The sequence below is a fragment of the Canis lupus genome, chromosome 35 (genome assembly GCF_048164855.1).
Source record: "Canis lupus baileyi chromosome 35, mCanLup2.hap1, whole genome shotgun sequence".
Taxonomy (NCBI): domain Eukaryota; kingdom Metazoa; phylum Chordata; class Mammalia; order Carnivora; family Canidae; genus Canis; species Canis lupus.
Genome location: NC_132872.1, coordinates 11,606,967 through 11,623,423, shown reverse-complemented (window position 1 = coordinate 11,623,423; position 16,457 = coordinate 11,606,967). Strand labels below are relative to the sequence as shown.

At 39.1% G+C, this 16,457-nt stretch overlaps 1 protein-coding gene and 1 long non-coding RNA gene across 3 annotated transcripts in view; one reads left to right on the top strand and one right to left on the bottom strand.

Annotated features, from left to right (window-relative positions):
* Positions 1-449, bottom strand: part of LOC140624692 (uncharacterized) — a 34,213-nt gene extending 33,764 nt beyond the window's left edge. The window contains exon 1 of the long non-coding RNA XR_012024151.1: positions 66-449. This is a non-coding gene — a long non-coding RNA (uncharacterized lncRNA). The remainder of the gene's footprint in view (positions 1-65) is intronic.
* The window catches only part of GAP43 (growth associated protein 43), a 102,148-nt gene extending 87,827 nt beyond the window's left edge, over positions 1-14,321 (top strand). For both annotated transcript variants that reach the window (XM_072811609.1, XM_072811610.1), the window contains exon 3: positions 13,620-14,321. In XM_072811609.1, coding sequence (XP_072667710.1) covers positions 13,620-13,708 — 89 coding nt within the window. In that variant the 3' untranslated portion in view covers positions 13,709-14,321. The remainder of the gene's footprint in view (positions 1-13,619) is intronic.
* Positions 14,322-16,457: the final 2,136 nt, after the last annotated feature.

Sequence of the window (16,457 nt, the reverse complement as noted above, 5' to 3'; positions counted from 1 at the left end):
GGTGGGGGGGAATGCTAACTTAACCATATTTTAACAAGATTCCAAAAAGTATCATGTTTTCTTACCTGGAATTTTTAAAAGAAAACCATCCTTCCTACTCCTTCTTTACTCTGTCCTTCAAAGTCTGCTGTAATTCCTTGCTTTAGAAGGTCCAGACACTAGAGCGTTATGCATAGGTAGGAAGAAAAACCCATCAGAGCAGTCTCTACACAGCCCCAAGGACTTCTCCCCCAACATATGCCCTGTCCCCAGAGGACAACAAAGCTTCCTGGAAATTTAAAAAAAAAAAAAATTTCTCATAATGAAGTTAAAAAATCTCACTGTATCCAATAATTTTCCTGAAGGTTAAAGACAAGAAGTCTTAGGTCTCTTTCAAGTCTCAGACTCAGTGATTATTATGAAATAAGGAAATCTTTTCTTAAACTTGGATGTGATGTCTTGTGCCTGGAGAATCGCCATGCCCTCTGTAAGTTGCCTACTGGATGCAGGATTTACAATATATCTGGGGATGGGGGTGACCTAGTTCTTGTTCATTCAATGTGGTCAATTTTTGCTACAAAATTTGTGGAATCAAATGGAGCTAAAGCCAAAGATATGGTTATTTCATTTTGAAATCAATTAGCTGCTATTCTTTGGGCATGAAATAAAGGAGACTGTTCTGTTCTTAAGCAGAGATAATAAGCAGAGAAGTTCTGCCTTTGAAACATCACTGTTTAGCAGCCTTGATTCTTGCATCATACATCATAGAATCATTCCCTTCCAGTTTGGTCAGTTGTCATCTTCACTGTTTTAATCATTTCTGGACTCTGGCCCTTGACTTCAAAGCCTTTTTTCAAAGAATGATTTTTTTCCACTCTACAAGCAAAAAGCTTCGTTAAGTCACAGATTTTTATCTCCCTTTCTTGAACTATTTGAAAAAAAATTGGAACTGTGCACTAAGATTGATATTAGCTTGAATTAGAGGAGAGAGGAAGATGTTAACATACATTTCTTAGGCACATAGGTAAACCAAGATAGTGACAGTCTCATTTGCTTATCACAAATCTATGAGATAGATATTAATATTATTTCCACTGATGAGGAAATAGAAAAGCCAAGGAAGATCCATATTAAATACCCATATGTGAAACCCCTCAATACACTGCTTGACACTTAGTAAACATTAAGCCAATGTTAGTTCCTGTTCAGTCACTGGTAATAATAGTTGACACTTATTGAGCACTTACTGAAATATGTCTTAAATACCTTGAATAATTAACACACTTAGAACAACTTAGAACAATCTTAGAACAACAATACTACCATCAGTTACAGGTAAGGAAAATGAGACAATAAGAGGTTAAGTTGCTCACTCAAAGTCATGGTAAGTGTCAGAGATAGACTTTAAATGCAGATAGTCTGCTTCTAGAACCAACTTTCTTATTCACTACTCTGTCATCTAAAAATAGTTATGCTTTTAGTACATATCTATTTTTTACATTTGGGGTTTTTTTTATCTCAGTAGTTTGTTATAAAATTAGAAGATAGACATAAAATTAAAGTTAATTTTAAAAAAGAAAAGAAAAGGAGGATGGGATAATGCTTTCCATGGCCATGAGCCAGGATAATGTGGAGGTTCCTTTCTGTAATGCAACCTTTTGAAATTCAGACAAACCCCTGCTATTTAAACTTTACAGGTCCACAATTTTTCTGCTTGAGGCAATTCAGGTTTTATCTACATGTCACAAAGCATTCTTGGGATTTTTCTCTTTTTTCCATATATTCTTTCCTCTATAAATATTAAATGTTTATTTTGTGATAAGGATGATACTTAGAGTTGGGGTTAATATACATGAATCGATTCACTAGAAAACGTGTGTGTGTGTGTGTGTGTGTGTGTGTGTGTGTGTGTTTTCCCAGATCCTTTTCTAGGCATTTGGGATTTATTAGTGAACAAAGTAAATTAAAAAAAAAAAAAAATCTCTGCCTGAGGATCATAACAGAAGACTTGGTCTAAAGGATCATGGATGTCTTTCTTGAGAAATTAGCCTGGATGTGAAACCTAAAAACAGTGGCATAGCAAGACCGGTGGGAGTGGTCTTTCCTAAAGGAGGGAAGTGCTTTATTACTTACTTTGTTTATAATGGTCAGAGCATGGTTTTAATTAAAAGGTAGACCAACGGGGTAAAAAAAATCTCTGCCTTTGTGAAGTTTAAATTCTAGCAAATGTATCCTTTTCCTTTGAAAAGTTGTTCACAGTCAAGACTCAAAAGTATACCACAAACTGATGTATAATGCAAAGGATATAATTTCCATATAAATAAAGAGTAGGAACTGACTAATTATGCCTAGGATAGCCTTGGAGGTGTGGAAACAACATTTGAGCTGTGTCATGAAGGAAAATTAAGCAGCAAACCAGAATGATTCAAACCTTGAAGACTTCCTATGCACATTGACTGAGGTAATTGGCCCGTCTCCCAACTCCAGCACTTAATTTTTGACGAAAGGAATAAATCTGATCCCATTCTCTAAAATTTGAGCTTGAGATGGGACTCTTGTGTGGGTACTTTATTGGTGGAAATCTGTAAGGGAGTGAGAAAGAAGATGGACTAGGAGAAGAAGACAAAGATGGGGGTGCAGGAAAAGTGAAGTCTCAGCCTGATGCCACAGAGAACTCTGAAGTACCAACTGTACCACAAACAGACTGTTTTGCCCCAAAAAACAAGGACACTAAAAGTCATTAGGGGCAACCGGGTCATCACCTTTGGTTGGGGTGATTCACAGTTCATACCTCCACTCAAGGTGCAAGAGTGGGCCATTGGCAGCCAACCCCTCTAGCAGCTGGAAGATGGCAGAGAGGATCTGAGAGGGCACCAACAGTATCTGTGACAAGGAGCACAGGACATCTGGGCCTAAGTAGGGATGTAGAAATGTAGTAAAAACTTGAATGGCAAGCAAAGGGAGAGATAATATTGTGACTTAATTTTTTGCCACCTCTTTCTGCTTTGGTAGGCCATTTATAAAATCTGAAATAGGCATTCCTTATTTTTTTTTTTTTTACTTCATTCACTAAAAAAGTCTTGAAGTATGAATACAGATGGTCCCCGACTTACGATGATTTGGCTTACGATTTTTTGACTTTATAATGGTGTGAAAGTGATACACATTCAGTAGAAGCTGTACTTTGAAGTTTGATCTTTCCTCAGGCTAGCCGTATGTGGTACGGATCCTCTCTCGTGAAGCTGGGCGGTGGCTGAAGCTCCCAGTCAGCCAAGGGATCACAAGGGTTAACAACTGATAGACTTACCACCACTCTGCACCCATACAGCCATTCTGGTTTTCGCTTTCACTACAGCGTTCAATAAATTACATGAGATATCCAACACCTTATTAAAAAGTAGGCTTTGTGTTAGATGATTTTGCCCAGCTGTAGGCTGATGTAAGTGTTCTGAGCATGTTTTAGACAGGCAAGGCTAAATTATGGTATTTGGTAAGTTAGGTGTATCAAATGCATTTTTAATTTTTGATACTTTCTTTTTTTAAGATTTATTCATAAGAGAGAGAGAGAGAGAGCACAAGCCTGTGCGAGCCAGGGAAGGCGCAGAAGGAGAGGGAGAGAATTCTCAAGCAAATCCCCTGCTGAGCACAGAGCCCCACACAGGGCTTGATCCCAGGACCCTGAGATCATGACCTGTGCCAAAATCAAGAGCTGACCACTTAACCAACTGAGCCACCCAAGAGCCCCTGACTTAGGATACTTTCAAATTACAATGTGGGGACGCCTGGGTGGCTCAGTGGTTGAGCGTCTGCCTTTGGCTCAGGGTGTGATACGGGGGTTCAGGATCGAGTCCCGCATCCAGCTCCTTGCAGGGAGTCTGCTTCTCCCTCTGCCTATGTCTCTGTGTCTCTCATGAATAAATAAATGCAATCTTAAAAAAATAAAATTACAGGGATCCCTGGGTGGCGCAGCGGTTTGGCGCCTGCCTTTGGCCCAGGGCACGATCCTGGAGACCCGGGATCGAATCCCACATCAGGCTCCCGGTGCATGGAGTCTGCTTCTCCCTCTGCCTATGTCTCTGCCTCTCTCTCTCTCTGTGTGTGACTATCATAAATAAATAAAATTTTTTTTAAAATTTAAAAAAAAATAAAATAAAAAAATAAAATTACAATGTGGTTTTGGGGACATAGCCCCATTGTAAGTCGAAGATCTCTGATTTAAAATTAGCAGAATAGAAGAGGCATTATTATTCAGGACTCCTGATTTGAAGTTGGTTCTTGAAGACAAATATGATTGTTATTTTGATGAAAGGGAACCTCTTTCGTTTTGAAATCAGGGTCCGCAAATGTATCTTCTTGGTACAATTAAAAAGTCTTACTCCAGACACCAGCCTGCCTTCTTTTATTTTTCCAGTGAGAGTGTTTTTTTTAAAAAAATTTAATCTAGTTTCTGTATTTTTCATACTGAGTGTATTCCTTTTTTTTTTTTAAGGATTTTATTTATTTATTCATGAGAGACACAGAGAGGCAGAGACACAGGCAGAGGGAGAAGCAGGCTCCATGCAGGGAGCCCAATGTGGGACTCGATCCTGGATCCAGGATCACGCCCTGGGCTGAAGGCAGGCACTAAACCACTGAGCCACCCGGGCTGCCCTGTTTTAAAATTTTTGAATGCCTTTTGACCCTACCACTGATTTTACCTGTGGCCAGATTTTTCAGATTAATGTTATCTGCCTGCCTGGCCTCTAAGACAATGGAGTTTGTAAAGGCTGGAGACTTGCAAAGAAGCCTTTCTCCCAGCTAGGATTCTCCTCACTTGGGATACTGGGAAGTGAAAAGGGGCGATGGAGAGCTGAACTCCTATCAGATGGAATTTTGGACTATTTAAACAATAGGTAATTCCACAGAAAAGAGGAAAACCAACTCAAGTTCTAGTCTAAACTGTTTCTTACCACCACTATTAGCAAAACTCAGTATCACAGCATCACTTTTGTATCCCTAACACGGCCCTTCTCAGTGTCATGGGAGCCATCAGGGCTTGTGTCACTCCCCGTCCCCCGCTAACTAACAGGAAACAGTGTCTCACTGGATCTCCAGTTCAACTGCCAGCTGGGCGGAGGGTAAGATGAAGGGGTGGAGCCCCTTGATCAATATGCTAGAGTGAAAATCCTCCCAATTTTTGTTTTCATTTTTAACCTTTAAAAGTTGAACTTAGGCATTGTGAGAACAGTAAGAAATAATGAGAATACTGTTTAATTTTATGTATTTATTCCATCTTGTCCCAAAAATGATTTAGGCCAACAACGAGAGCCACATAAATTGTCATTTCTAAAACATTTTCCTGCATGTTTCTAGTGGAGGAAGATAGAACACTAGTTTTGGATGGTTTGGCAGACATTCTGTATAGAGAATGTTTAAGAAGTTTTCAAGGCCAGTCAACTTGTACATTCTTTGACTTTGTCTTAATTTTTCCAGAACAAAAATCTTCAGGGAAGAAAGAAGGAAGGAAGGGAAGAAAGGAGGAAGGAAGGAGGGGGAAGGAGACAGAAAAATCACCAACTTTTGATCCCACTGTTAGAGATCTTAGATTCTTTCCCAGCCCAGATCTGAATAGTTATTTAATTAATAAATCACTTGTACCCTTAATTTCTGATCAGAGACTACAGGAGCATTCTAGGGGAGAAGTCCTCTTGATCATTTATATGAGAAAGAAGTTTTTTATCCCTTTGGGAAATTGTTTTGTTTTGTGTTGTTTCTCCTGGGATGACAATGTTAAACTTGATTGGTGTTTTTTACACAAATCTCATTTACAGGTCGGATTAAAGTCTCAACAATTCTACATTTTAAATTTGATAAAGTCCTTTCAAATGCCTTCTTTCAGCTTCCAAACAACGTGCAATAGGTTGGGGCGATCATTATTCATATTTTTTTGTAAATTAGGAAATTGAGGCAAACAAAGGAAAGTAACTTCTCTGAGATCATATGACTAATTGGTGGCAAAGTCAAAGTTGGAATACAAATCAGCTTGGTCCTAGGCCTAAACTTTTAAGAGAAGTAAACATATGTGTGTGTTTCAGATATCACTGGGACACCCCCACCATACTGCCTTTGAGTTTTCTCCTCAGTTAAATTTTTGTTTGTTACTCTTCTAAATTCTCAAGTAAATAGTGTTATAAGCAATAGGATTATCCTCTCTTTCAAAGGCTCAGAAAGCAAGAGGTGGAGGCATAGGCGATATCTGCACCATTCTGCTGACATCAGCATGGTATATACTGACTCGGTGCTCTGAAAGGAATTTAAAATGTAAAACATAGTTTTAAAAAGGGGGTTCAAAATGTGGATCCCAGGGACATAAAAAGCCATGATCCAGGGCAGCATGGGTGGCTCAGCGGTTTAGCGCCTCCTTCAGCCCAGGGCCTGGATCCAGGATCGAGTCCCACATCGGGCTCCCTGCGTGGAGCCTGCTTCTCCCTCTGCCTGTGTCTCTGCCTCCCTCTCTCTCTGTGTCTCTCATGAATAAATAAATAAATAATCTTTTAAAAAAAAAAAAAAAAGCCGTGATCCAGGCTCCAGATTGAAACCTGGTCTACAGCTCAAGAGGAAGACCACGTATATGACAAAGGAATGTATAGGAGTTAGCTACAGAATGGGGTTTTTTATTATTTTCGTTTGAGCCTTTGAGATGATCATGTTTAATATTCAAGAAAAGTGAAAAATAAAAAGAAAGCAAACACCCCAGCCCAGTGTGATTGGTAGAGTAATTGTGGGCATGGCCCCAGGATGATAGCAGCTTCTATTTAATCAATGTTGACAAGGCTGGGGAGAGCTGGGCAGGTCCCAAGAGATAATGTTTTACTCGGAAATCCACTCAACCTAATTTCAGTAATGTAGGGCTGTGGAGGGCCCTGGAGCAGAGCCAGTAAACAGGGCCATTAGAGCCCAGGGTAGGCGATGGCAGCTGGGAACACCGCCATCCCTCCAGCAGCACTGCAGCCCGGCTGCCCTACTGAGCACTCGAGCAGCCGCTGCTGCATATGCTGCTGGTATTTGCTCACCGACCGAACACGCAGACGTGCTATTTTCACCCTTTCGAGGAAGTGAATGAGATGCATAAAACCAAGAGCTGCTTCCAGACTCCTTTTCAATAAAGATCAGAAAGCCAGTTTGGCATACATCTTTTAAGGACCACTGATCACCCACCTGGGTCCCCTTACTCTTTTAAGGCTACCACCACACTGTTCCAAGTGCATACAGAAAGGACTTCTAGCTTTCCTGCTGTTTTCTAAAAAGATTATTTATTTATTTATTTACTTGACAGAGAAAGAGCACAAAAGGAGAGGGAGAAGCAGGCTCCCCACTGAGCAGGGACCCTGGACCCAAGGTTCAATCCCAGGAGGACCCTGAGATCATGACCTGAGCTGAAGGCAGATGCTTAACTGACTGAGCCACCCAGGCACCCCTTTCTTGCTGTTCTAAAGTGGCCTCGATCTTTCTTAGGAATGGTGATTATGTATCGAGAATGTGAAAACTACTAGGGTTTTCCATATTTTGAAACTTATGTGGCTTTATTAAAGATACTCAACTTTTCAAATCCAGGAGAAATTATGCCCTTTGGGGCTGAGTTCTTGTCTAGCTACGACCACTTGGAGTGGTCCTTCTCCAACAAACAATACACATGACAGCAATGCTGTCGTATAAATATGCTAGTGATTACTAGCACACCAGTTCCAGGAAGGTAAAGATTCTTGCTTGGTCTTTTCATTGCTCTAGCACTGCTGCTGTATTTGCAATATGTTGAATGGAGTGTGGTACATATTGAGGCTCAGGACCTTTTACTGAATAAATAAATGAATGAGGGAACACATTGTTTCTTCCCTTTTTTAGTGTTTTCAACTCTAGTGCCTTCAAGAACACATGACTTACTGTCTGTGATGTTAACTTTCTTCTTAAGTTAACACAGAAATGGTAAAATTCATGGAGACCCCCAAGAACATGGTCGTTTCTTTTCTTTTTTTTTATGATTGATTGATTGATTGATTGATTGATTGATTCATGATAGACAGAGAGAGAGAGACAGAGAGAGGCAGAGACACAGGAGGAGGGAGAAGCAGGCTCCATGCTGGGAGCCCAACGTGGGACTCGATCCCAGGACTCCAGGATCACGCCCTGGGCCAAAGGCAGGCGCTAAACCGTTGAGCCACCCAGGGATCCCCAACATGGTCATTTCTAAGAGGTCTTTGAATCTGAAAGAAGTAATGTTTTTGTCAAGGCTAAAATACCAATGCCAGAGAAGGTTACCAGATGGTAACATCATCTGTTTATTATTTTTTTTTTACATCATCTGTTTAAATTGACTACCTATCGTTTTTGATAATTTAAATATATCATATATTTAATATCAATAATTATAAAAAAACTACCCAATATCATTTTTTTTTTTTAAGAACTTTTTTCTCCCTTTAGACCAGACTGTTAAAATGCATCATTAGTTTTTGGTTCAGGGGTACATTTTTGTTTGTTTTAGAGGACACATTCTGCTTCATAATAAACCTGGATTTAGGGGTTGATTTCCCTTGGTGAAGACTGGTTTTGGGGGAGAAGCCATTGCTAGATAGCGAATAGTAATGTCTGTCAATGAGAATAGCTTCACTGGTCACCTGAAATATATATAACCTGGGATTCCTTCAATCTTTCTTTTCCTATGATCTCTTAACCATAATGTTAGGTTTCCATGTTTAACATGAGCAGAAATGCTCTTCAGATATAACCTGCAAGAGAAATAGCATTTTCTACCCTTTCACTTGCTGGATTTCAGCAATCACATGAGCAACTCCAAGCTCTCCTTGTTCGCTAGCTCCAGGCCCATTTACTTCCACTTGTTCTGTGTCACTGAGTACTAAAAATTCCATTCAATCTTTAGCTTCCACAGCCTCTTCTTAAGCAATAACTGTCTCAGAGGGAGGTTGATCCTCTAGATGGGGAATGTGATTATTTACCCTAATTGGATCATGATAATTGGAGTGACCAGCTGGCCTCAGCCATTCATCTATCTCTGACACTCACCATGGTGATCAAAGTTTTTGCACAAAATACTAAAGATTACATATTAACTCATCTCTAGCATTTACAATTATGTAATTAGTGGCAGAGAGTGCCAAGACCAGATTTCATATTGTTCAAGACTGATCAAGATTCTTCCCTCCATTCCGAGCCGCTTTTATTAAGGCCAGTTTTTGGACTTTGTAGGCTGCAGGTGTAGGTACCTGTGGACGCCCCCACCCCCACCCCCACTCTAGTTCCCACTATGAGCCCACTCATTCTTCTTGGGCAAAGATAAGGGCAGGGGGAGCAATCTAAAATAGAAGCTGCCTTGATGTCTCCATCTTAGGTTGAAATTTACTGCTGCCATTGACAAACGGTATAGTCTTAGGTAAGTTACTTCATCTCACTGTTCCTCAGCTTTCCTAGCTGTAAAATGGGATGATTAAAGAGCTGCAATGATTCAAAAATATGACACAAGTACATGTAGAACTGCTATGAGTGAACATAAAGTAAGGGCTCAACTATGTTAGCTACAGCTAAACTCTTTATACAACGGGTCAGGAAAATCATAATTTGTGGTTCTTTCGAGGCAATGAGGTTGCTGAATAGAACAGGTAAGAAACTGTACATATACAAGTATATGGTCAATATATTTATTAACTACAAAGACTTTTCTAGAGTTGGCATTAAAGGGTGAGGGAGTAAGTTCACAATATGCAGTTCTCTCTGGCATTCAGGCTCAATGGATTTATACATAACTCGGATTCTGTTTCCAATAACTTCTCCTTTGAGGTTAAAACCTTTCACAAACTCATATACAGTCTCCATCAAAGTGAATCTAGCCAGAGCAGGTATGTGCTCCACATCTGATTACTGTTTCCTTCATTTGCATTTAGGCTTTTTCTGGTTTTAGAAGACTCTTACTTTAGATTATTTCCTTCCTCCGTATTTTTTCTCCCTATAATTTCCTGGTGGCCTATAAAAATTTCACTGAATCCACTGACTTGACACATTTTATTTCTACTGACTAGTTATCCTTCTTCTAACACAAAGATGACTCCTTTTTTTCATTATTCAGTATCATCAGGTAAATAGAATTTTTAAAAACTCCTTTCATCTCATATAAAATATAATGTATATATAATTGATATATTCAGTTAAGAGTTTTAACTAACTGACTGACATATTTCCTTTTGTAGTCAACTAATTGAGTTTCATCAGTTTTAATTTTATGGTTTTTATTTTAAATTTTGGAGCCAATGATTTGTTTTTAATCTCAGAGGTTTTATAGGTCATTAAAAGCCTCTGGACCCTAGCTACTTATTTCTAATGCTTAACTGAAAAAAAAGTAATTTGATCTTGACTTTCTCTGGTCAAATTTGGCCAAGATTAATAGAACTTCTAGGTTTTAGTCCTGGCTAGGTCATCAGAAAACCATATGATTTAGAGAAATACCTGGACTTCTGTTTCCTCATGTATAAAGTGAGGATGTCCATTCATTCTTTTATTCAACAAATGTTTATTGTTTGAAGGCCCTTTCTGCATGAGGTTCCATGCTAGACACAGGGAAGTTCAAAGTTGGGCAAAATGGTATTGTTTTTACCCTTGAAGAGTTATATCTAGTGACTAGATGTTCTTTGAAACCCCTCTTCCTGCTAACATTCTATGATTATGGGTCTCATTGTCTGTTAAACGTATATTGTTGAAAGGCTTAAGTGAAAGCAAGAGTATTTGCTGGGTTTTTTTTTTTTTTTTTCACCTTTTCTCAATATCTAGAAGAATGTCTGACACATTGCAGATGTTCCAAAACAACCTACTGGGCAAGTAAATGAACAAATAATTATATTTCAAATACTTTAAAGCTTTTAAAGGAAAGAATAGATATGTAGATATCGAAGCTGTTAAAAACAGGGAGTAAACAGCAGCACTTTCTGTCACAATAAACAAATGTGTGCAAGTTTCACCCCTTGTCCCAGGCCCAGGCAAAGGGTGACAAGAGAAAGTACAGAAATTTGGGAGGATTTAACCTGATTTCACTCCAACAGGAGATAGAAAGTGTGTCTGCTTTTTAGAATTCCTTGAATCTAATTTCCCTTTTGGAATGTTGTTCCCTTATTCCATAACCAGACAGTTCTCTTCATCTAAAATAATTCCAAATTGTTATAAATGAACCTCACCGAAATAAACCTGAAAGCTTTCTTTCAGCAGAAAATCAGCTGATTCATTAGTGCACTGAAGTTCTATCATCCATGAGGAATAGTGCTGGTACATAGAGTATTACAATGATCAGAAATGAGTTAATCTTCTGATACAAAAAATTTTCCTGGAAAATATGATTGGTATGCCGAATTCTTCAAGAGTTAATAATGGTCAACTTAGAAGGTTATAGCCTTAAAATACCTTTATGAGTAATGGTAGGCAGCCTTAGTGCAACAATTATATTTTGGAAGTAATTTATGGTCAATGACAAATCCCCAAAATAAATCAGACTTTAAAACTTTGGTCAAAAATGAGTCATTGTAGGGGCGTCTGGGTGACTCAGTCGGTTAAGCATCCGACTCTTGATTTCGGCTCAGGTCATGATCTTGAGGTCCTGGGACTGAGCCCCATGACAGGCTCCCCATTCAGTGGGAGTCTGCTTGTCACCCTCTGCCCCTCCCCGCACTTGCACTCTGTTTCTCTCTCTCTCAAATAAATAAATAAATATTTTTTTAAAAAAAGAGTCATTGTAACATTAAAATTATCCATCATAGCTGCTACTTTATTTACCAGACCAGCCTCATCAAATCTATCTTCAAGGAGATAAGCATTTTCTTCTACTGAAAGATTTGGAAGAATATTATTAGATGGTTGTTCCAAAGAAAGAATTCCAAAAATATATTTCCAATGGTGGTCTTTTTGGATGTGGATGTTGAGCTTAATCTGAATATAAACATGTAGCTGAATGATTTGAAAGAGACATACATTTATATGATCTCTTCTTATGGTTTCCTAAAAGGCTCTGATTTCTCTAGTCTCAACACCTCTCAATTCTTAGAAAGGCTGCTTGTGAAGTTGATCCTTGGATGGCATCTAGCAACTTGGATTTTGAGAGGGTTCTCACCATTCCCTAACTAAGAGTCTTTACTGTGCCTAAACTCTTTTTGCAAATAATGTGGTTTATGGTAGACCTATGCTTTCCTTCTGGGAGTCTGGATTCAGTATATGCGAGGTAGAGGGTGTCCACATGACCATCCTCTGGTAAGAACTATGTATTTGTAAGCCTAGGTGAGCTTCCCTAGAGGATGACATCTCATATATATCACAATTCACTGCTGCGAACTGTGGATGTGCTGGAATTAAGCACATCCTTCATGAATGACTCCATGGGGAAAGGACTCTTGGAAGCTTGTGTGTGGTTTCCTCCGAACTTCAGCCCATGCAACATTTCCCTTTGCTAGTTTTGTTTTGTATCCTTTCACTGTAGTGCCTTATAGCCATGAATAGGACTGTATACTGAGTCTTGTGAGTCCTTCTAGCAAATTATTGAGCATGAGGGTAGTCTGAGGGACACTCCACACAGGGAGTTAAGGTCATAACACAGGTGATTGCAGGGCAAAGGAATTCTCTTTCTACAAGCCGGCATATTAGTAAACTGTCTGTAACATGAAATCGATTGCATGAGTCTCAGCAAACTAGGAGCAAGAGTTAGAAAATTTGCCGACTTCCTGAGGAAAAATTATCCTTTAAAAAGATGCAGTGTTCCTTGTTAAGTGAAGTACATTGCATAATGGATTATTAACATATTCAGTTGGAATGTTCTTGACTGAAAGAAACTAAAAACTACTACTATGGTTTAGTTTAGAGGTTAGCTATTTGTCTCGTAATTTCAAAAAAAGTCTGAGGAAAAGATGTGCAGAAGTGACAGGTCACTCAATGACAGTTTTTTCCGCATCTTTCTGCCCCACCATCCTTAGTGTATAGTTTTTGTCTTTATGGTCACAAGATAGCTGCTCCACTACCGGATACTGTTCGATGTCTCAGGCATCAGGAATAGCATAAAGGTCAAACACCTCCTCTGGGATCCTCTCCAAGGAATTCTCTATCTAATTGGCCATCACTGTGCTACATGGACAACCCTAGCTTCAAGGGGATCTGGAAATTCAAGTATTTTACTTTCCAGCCTTTATAACACCACAAATAAGAAATGAGACAGTTGGAATGGGTGTTCAATGATCCACCAAAACTATCTGTCACAATTAGCTTGACATTGTTGGAAAAGAGATCCAAGACTGTTGTCGATTCCTTATTTGAAGAGCCCGTGTATGGATACCCTAATTACAAGGCTGAGTGATTGAAGACCATGGTAATTTCTGTTTAGTGATTCTTTCCCCTGATATCATAGCTTTGTTCCTGAGCTCATCCATATGTGTCACTGAACAGCCTTCAGGAGGTAACATCTTCTGAACTGGGAAATTGTATCACTGGGATAGCAAAAATCTCTATATATTAAATCTCTTATGAAACGGTATGAAAAGGAGAAATGCATTACATTATCATATGAACAGATGAGACAAAATACTAACCCCTCTCCCCTCTCCCCACCTTGTTTTCTTCCTCAGAAGCTGTAGATGAAACCAAACCTAAGGAAAGTGCCCGGCAGGATGAGGGTAAAGGAGAAGAACGTGAGGCGGACCAAGAACATGCCTGAACTTTAAGAAATGGCTTTCCACGTCCCCACCCTCCCCTCTCCTGAACCCTGTCTCTCCCCACCCTCTTCTCAACTCCACTCTGAAGGTTCCCTTCCTGTCCTGCTCACATCCGTGAGTCTGTCCTCTCCTACCCACTAGCCCTCTTTCTCTCTGTGTGGCAAACATTTAAAAAAAAAAAAAAGCAGGAAAGATCCCAAGTCAAACAGTGTGGCTTAAACATTTTTTGTTTCTTGGTGTTGTTATGGCGAGTTTTTGGTAATGATGATCCAATCATTTTGGGAAATTCTTGCACTGTATCCAAGTTTTTTGATCTGGTGCGTGTGGCCCTGTGGGAGTCCACTTTCCTCTCTATCTCTCTCTGTTCCAAGTGTGTGTGCAATGTTCCGTTCATCTGAGGAGTCCAAAATATCGAGTGAATTCAAAACCATTTTTCTTTTCCTCCTTTTAATGTGATGGAATGAACAAAAAGGAAAAAAAATCAAAAACCCAGTTTGTTTTGAAAATAAATAAATAAACAAATAAATAAATAAAGCAAATGTGCCAATTAGCGTAACTTGCGGCTCTAAGGCTCCTTTTTCAATCTGAATATTAATAAATCATGAGAGTAAGCAACCTCCAGGACTCTTGTGTTTCTGTTCCACCTTCTCATTAGTTGATCTGACATATTGACGTCTGACATTTCATCTTCTTTCTGGCCTCCCAGTCTGACATCAATGACCCTGATAAAGAAAAGAAGGATGAAGTCTAAGATTCTGGTCAGGACCAATCTCTTTGGTCTTTGATTGGATTGCTGGGGACTATACTTATTTACTGGGGCACTATAACAAAGAAGCACAGTCTGGGTAGCTTACCAAACATAAATTTCTCACAGTTTTGGAGACCAGAAGTCCAAAATCAAGGTGTTGGCAGGATGGGTTCCTCTTGAGGGTGAGGAGGAAAGGATCTTTTTCAGCCTCTCTCCTCAATGTATGAATGGCCATCTTCTCCCTGTGTCTCTTCACATCACTGTGGGCATCTCTATGTCCAAATTTCCCCTTTTTGTAAGGACCTCACTCTTACTGAAATAGGCCTCACCCTAATGACCTCATCTTGACTGTATTACCTCTGTCAAGACCCTATCTCCACATAAGGTCACATATGCATCTGGCGAGGTGGGGCATAATTCAACCCATAACAGGCACTAAGACTTGCTCAAATGACCTTAGAGTATTTTCATGATCCTGGAGAAGTATCTAATGGAAGATTATTCTAGGTTTTGCTAAGCTGAATATTACAGAGACATACATAACTCTTAGAAACCTCCTGGCTTTTGTTTAAATGATTTATTTTAATCCAAGTATTGACAGGGTACATTGTATCTTTTTCAGCTTTAATAAGTTAATACTTTTATTGGATTTATCCTCCTGTGAGGCAAGTGTCAGATTCTTGATTTATATAATCATTGCTCCTGCAATGATGATACTATATAAGGGAAAATTGTACAATTAGCACATCCATCCTTTTCAAATTTCCTTCTAGATCCCATTTTCTAAGTACTCTATATCAGAAGGTAAGCAGTTCCCATGAGAAACAGCAATGTTCCTAAATCTTGAAGTGTCTGCTGCTGTTCTTTTTCCCTCTAAATTTCCTAAATCAATCCTGGAGCAATTCCTAACAAGTAATACTCTGCCCTGACCCCAAATCTTCTCATAAACCAGTATGACCATGGACTCCCGTCAGCTTCCTGTCCTCATCTACACATAGAATTTCCTAGCAAGGAAAAGAAAATTGTGTTGAAGCTTTTACAATAACGAATATCATGGAAATAAGTGATCTTGGGAGAAACAACCTACACCTTGGTAACTCTTCTCAGCTCTGCATGGAGCTAGTACCTATTTAATAATTTGAAGAAAGCTGATGTTACTTAAAGGTTGAGTCCTCACTGGATCAAGGGGTCTTTCCTCATCGCTGATACTGAGTGAAATTTTCATTGGGAGAAGAAACCACACAGAAAAAGGTCAGAAAACATTAGGTACATATCCAAACAATTTAAAGGTTTTTTTACTTCATTCTGAGTTGGTGAGATTTCCACAGAAGACTTTGGAGCAAGTACCTGGGACTCAATTATAACATGATCAGGGTCTCAACAGGTGTGCCATAAAGTACTGGAAAAGGTCATCCATGGGTTGGAGCCATATCGGTAGTATATTTTACCTTAAGGATTTTTTGGTAGGATAAATACTTTCATTTCTCTCCCAAATCTATACTTAAAAGTAACATTCTTGTGACTTAGCAGTTCAACTGCTTTTTCAAAGTATAACTCTAAACTTCTTCCACTAGCTCCATGGTCACACTGAAAGCAATAGCATTTTAATTTATATTAATATACACTGTTTAATGGTCTTACTGGTTGTGTCAAAGTTGGGATCTTGTTTTTATAAGTTCTTGATTCCTTAATGGAATGTTTAAGGTGGGGGAAAACACATCAGAGAAGCTGATAATAACCCTAAAAGATATACCAAGGATAATTGCAGCCCTCACACTGATACAAAACAATGTGGCTCGAACTTACACATAACACACACGAAGTGAGGATTGACGCTGACTGGTATAGACCATTCAAGATAAAGAAATAAATAGATTCCAAATTCTGGTCAGAAAGCAACACAATCTGTCAATTCTAAAACATGTACATCTGGAGCACGTTAATAAAAATTAAAACTAGATTCACTTTTCTCTTTCCCCCATCTTGGAACCTGTGGAGACCTG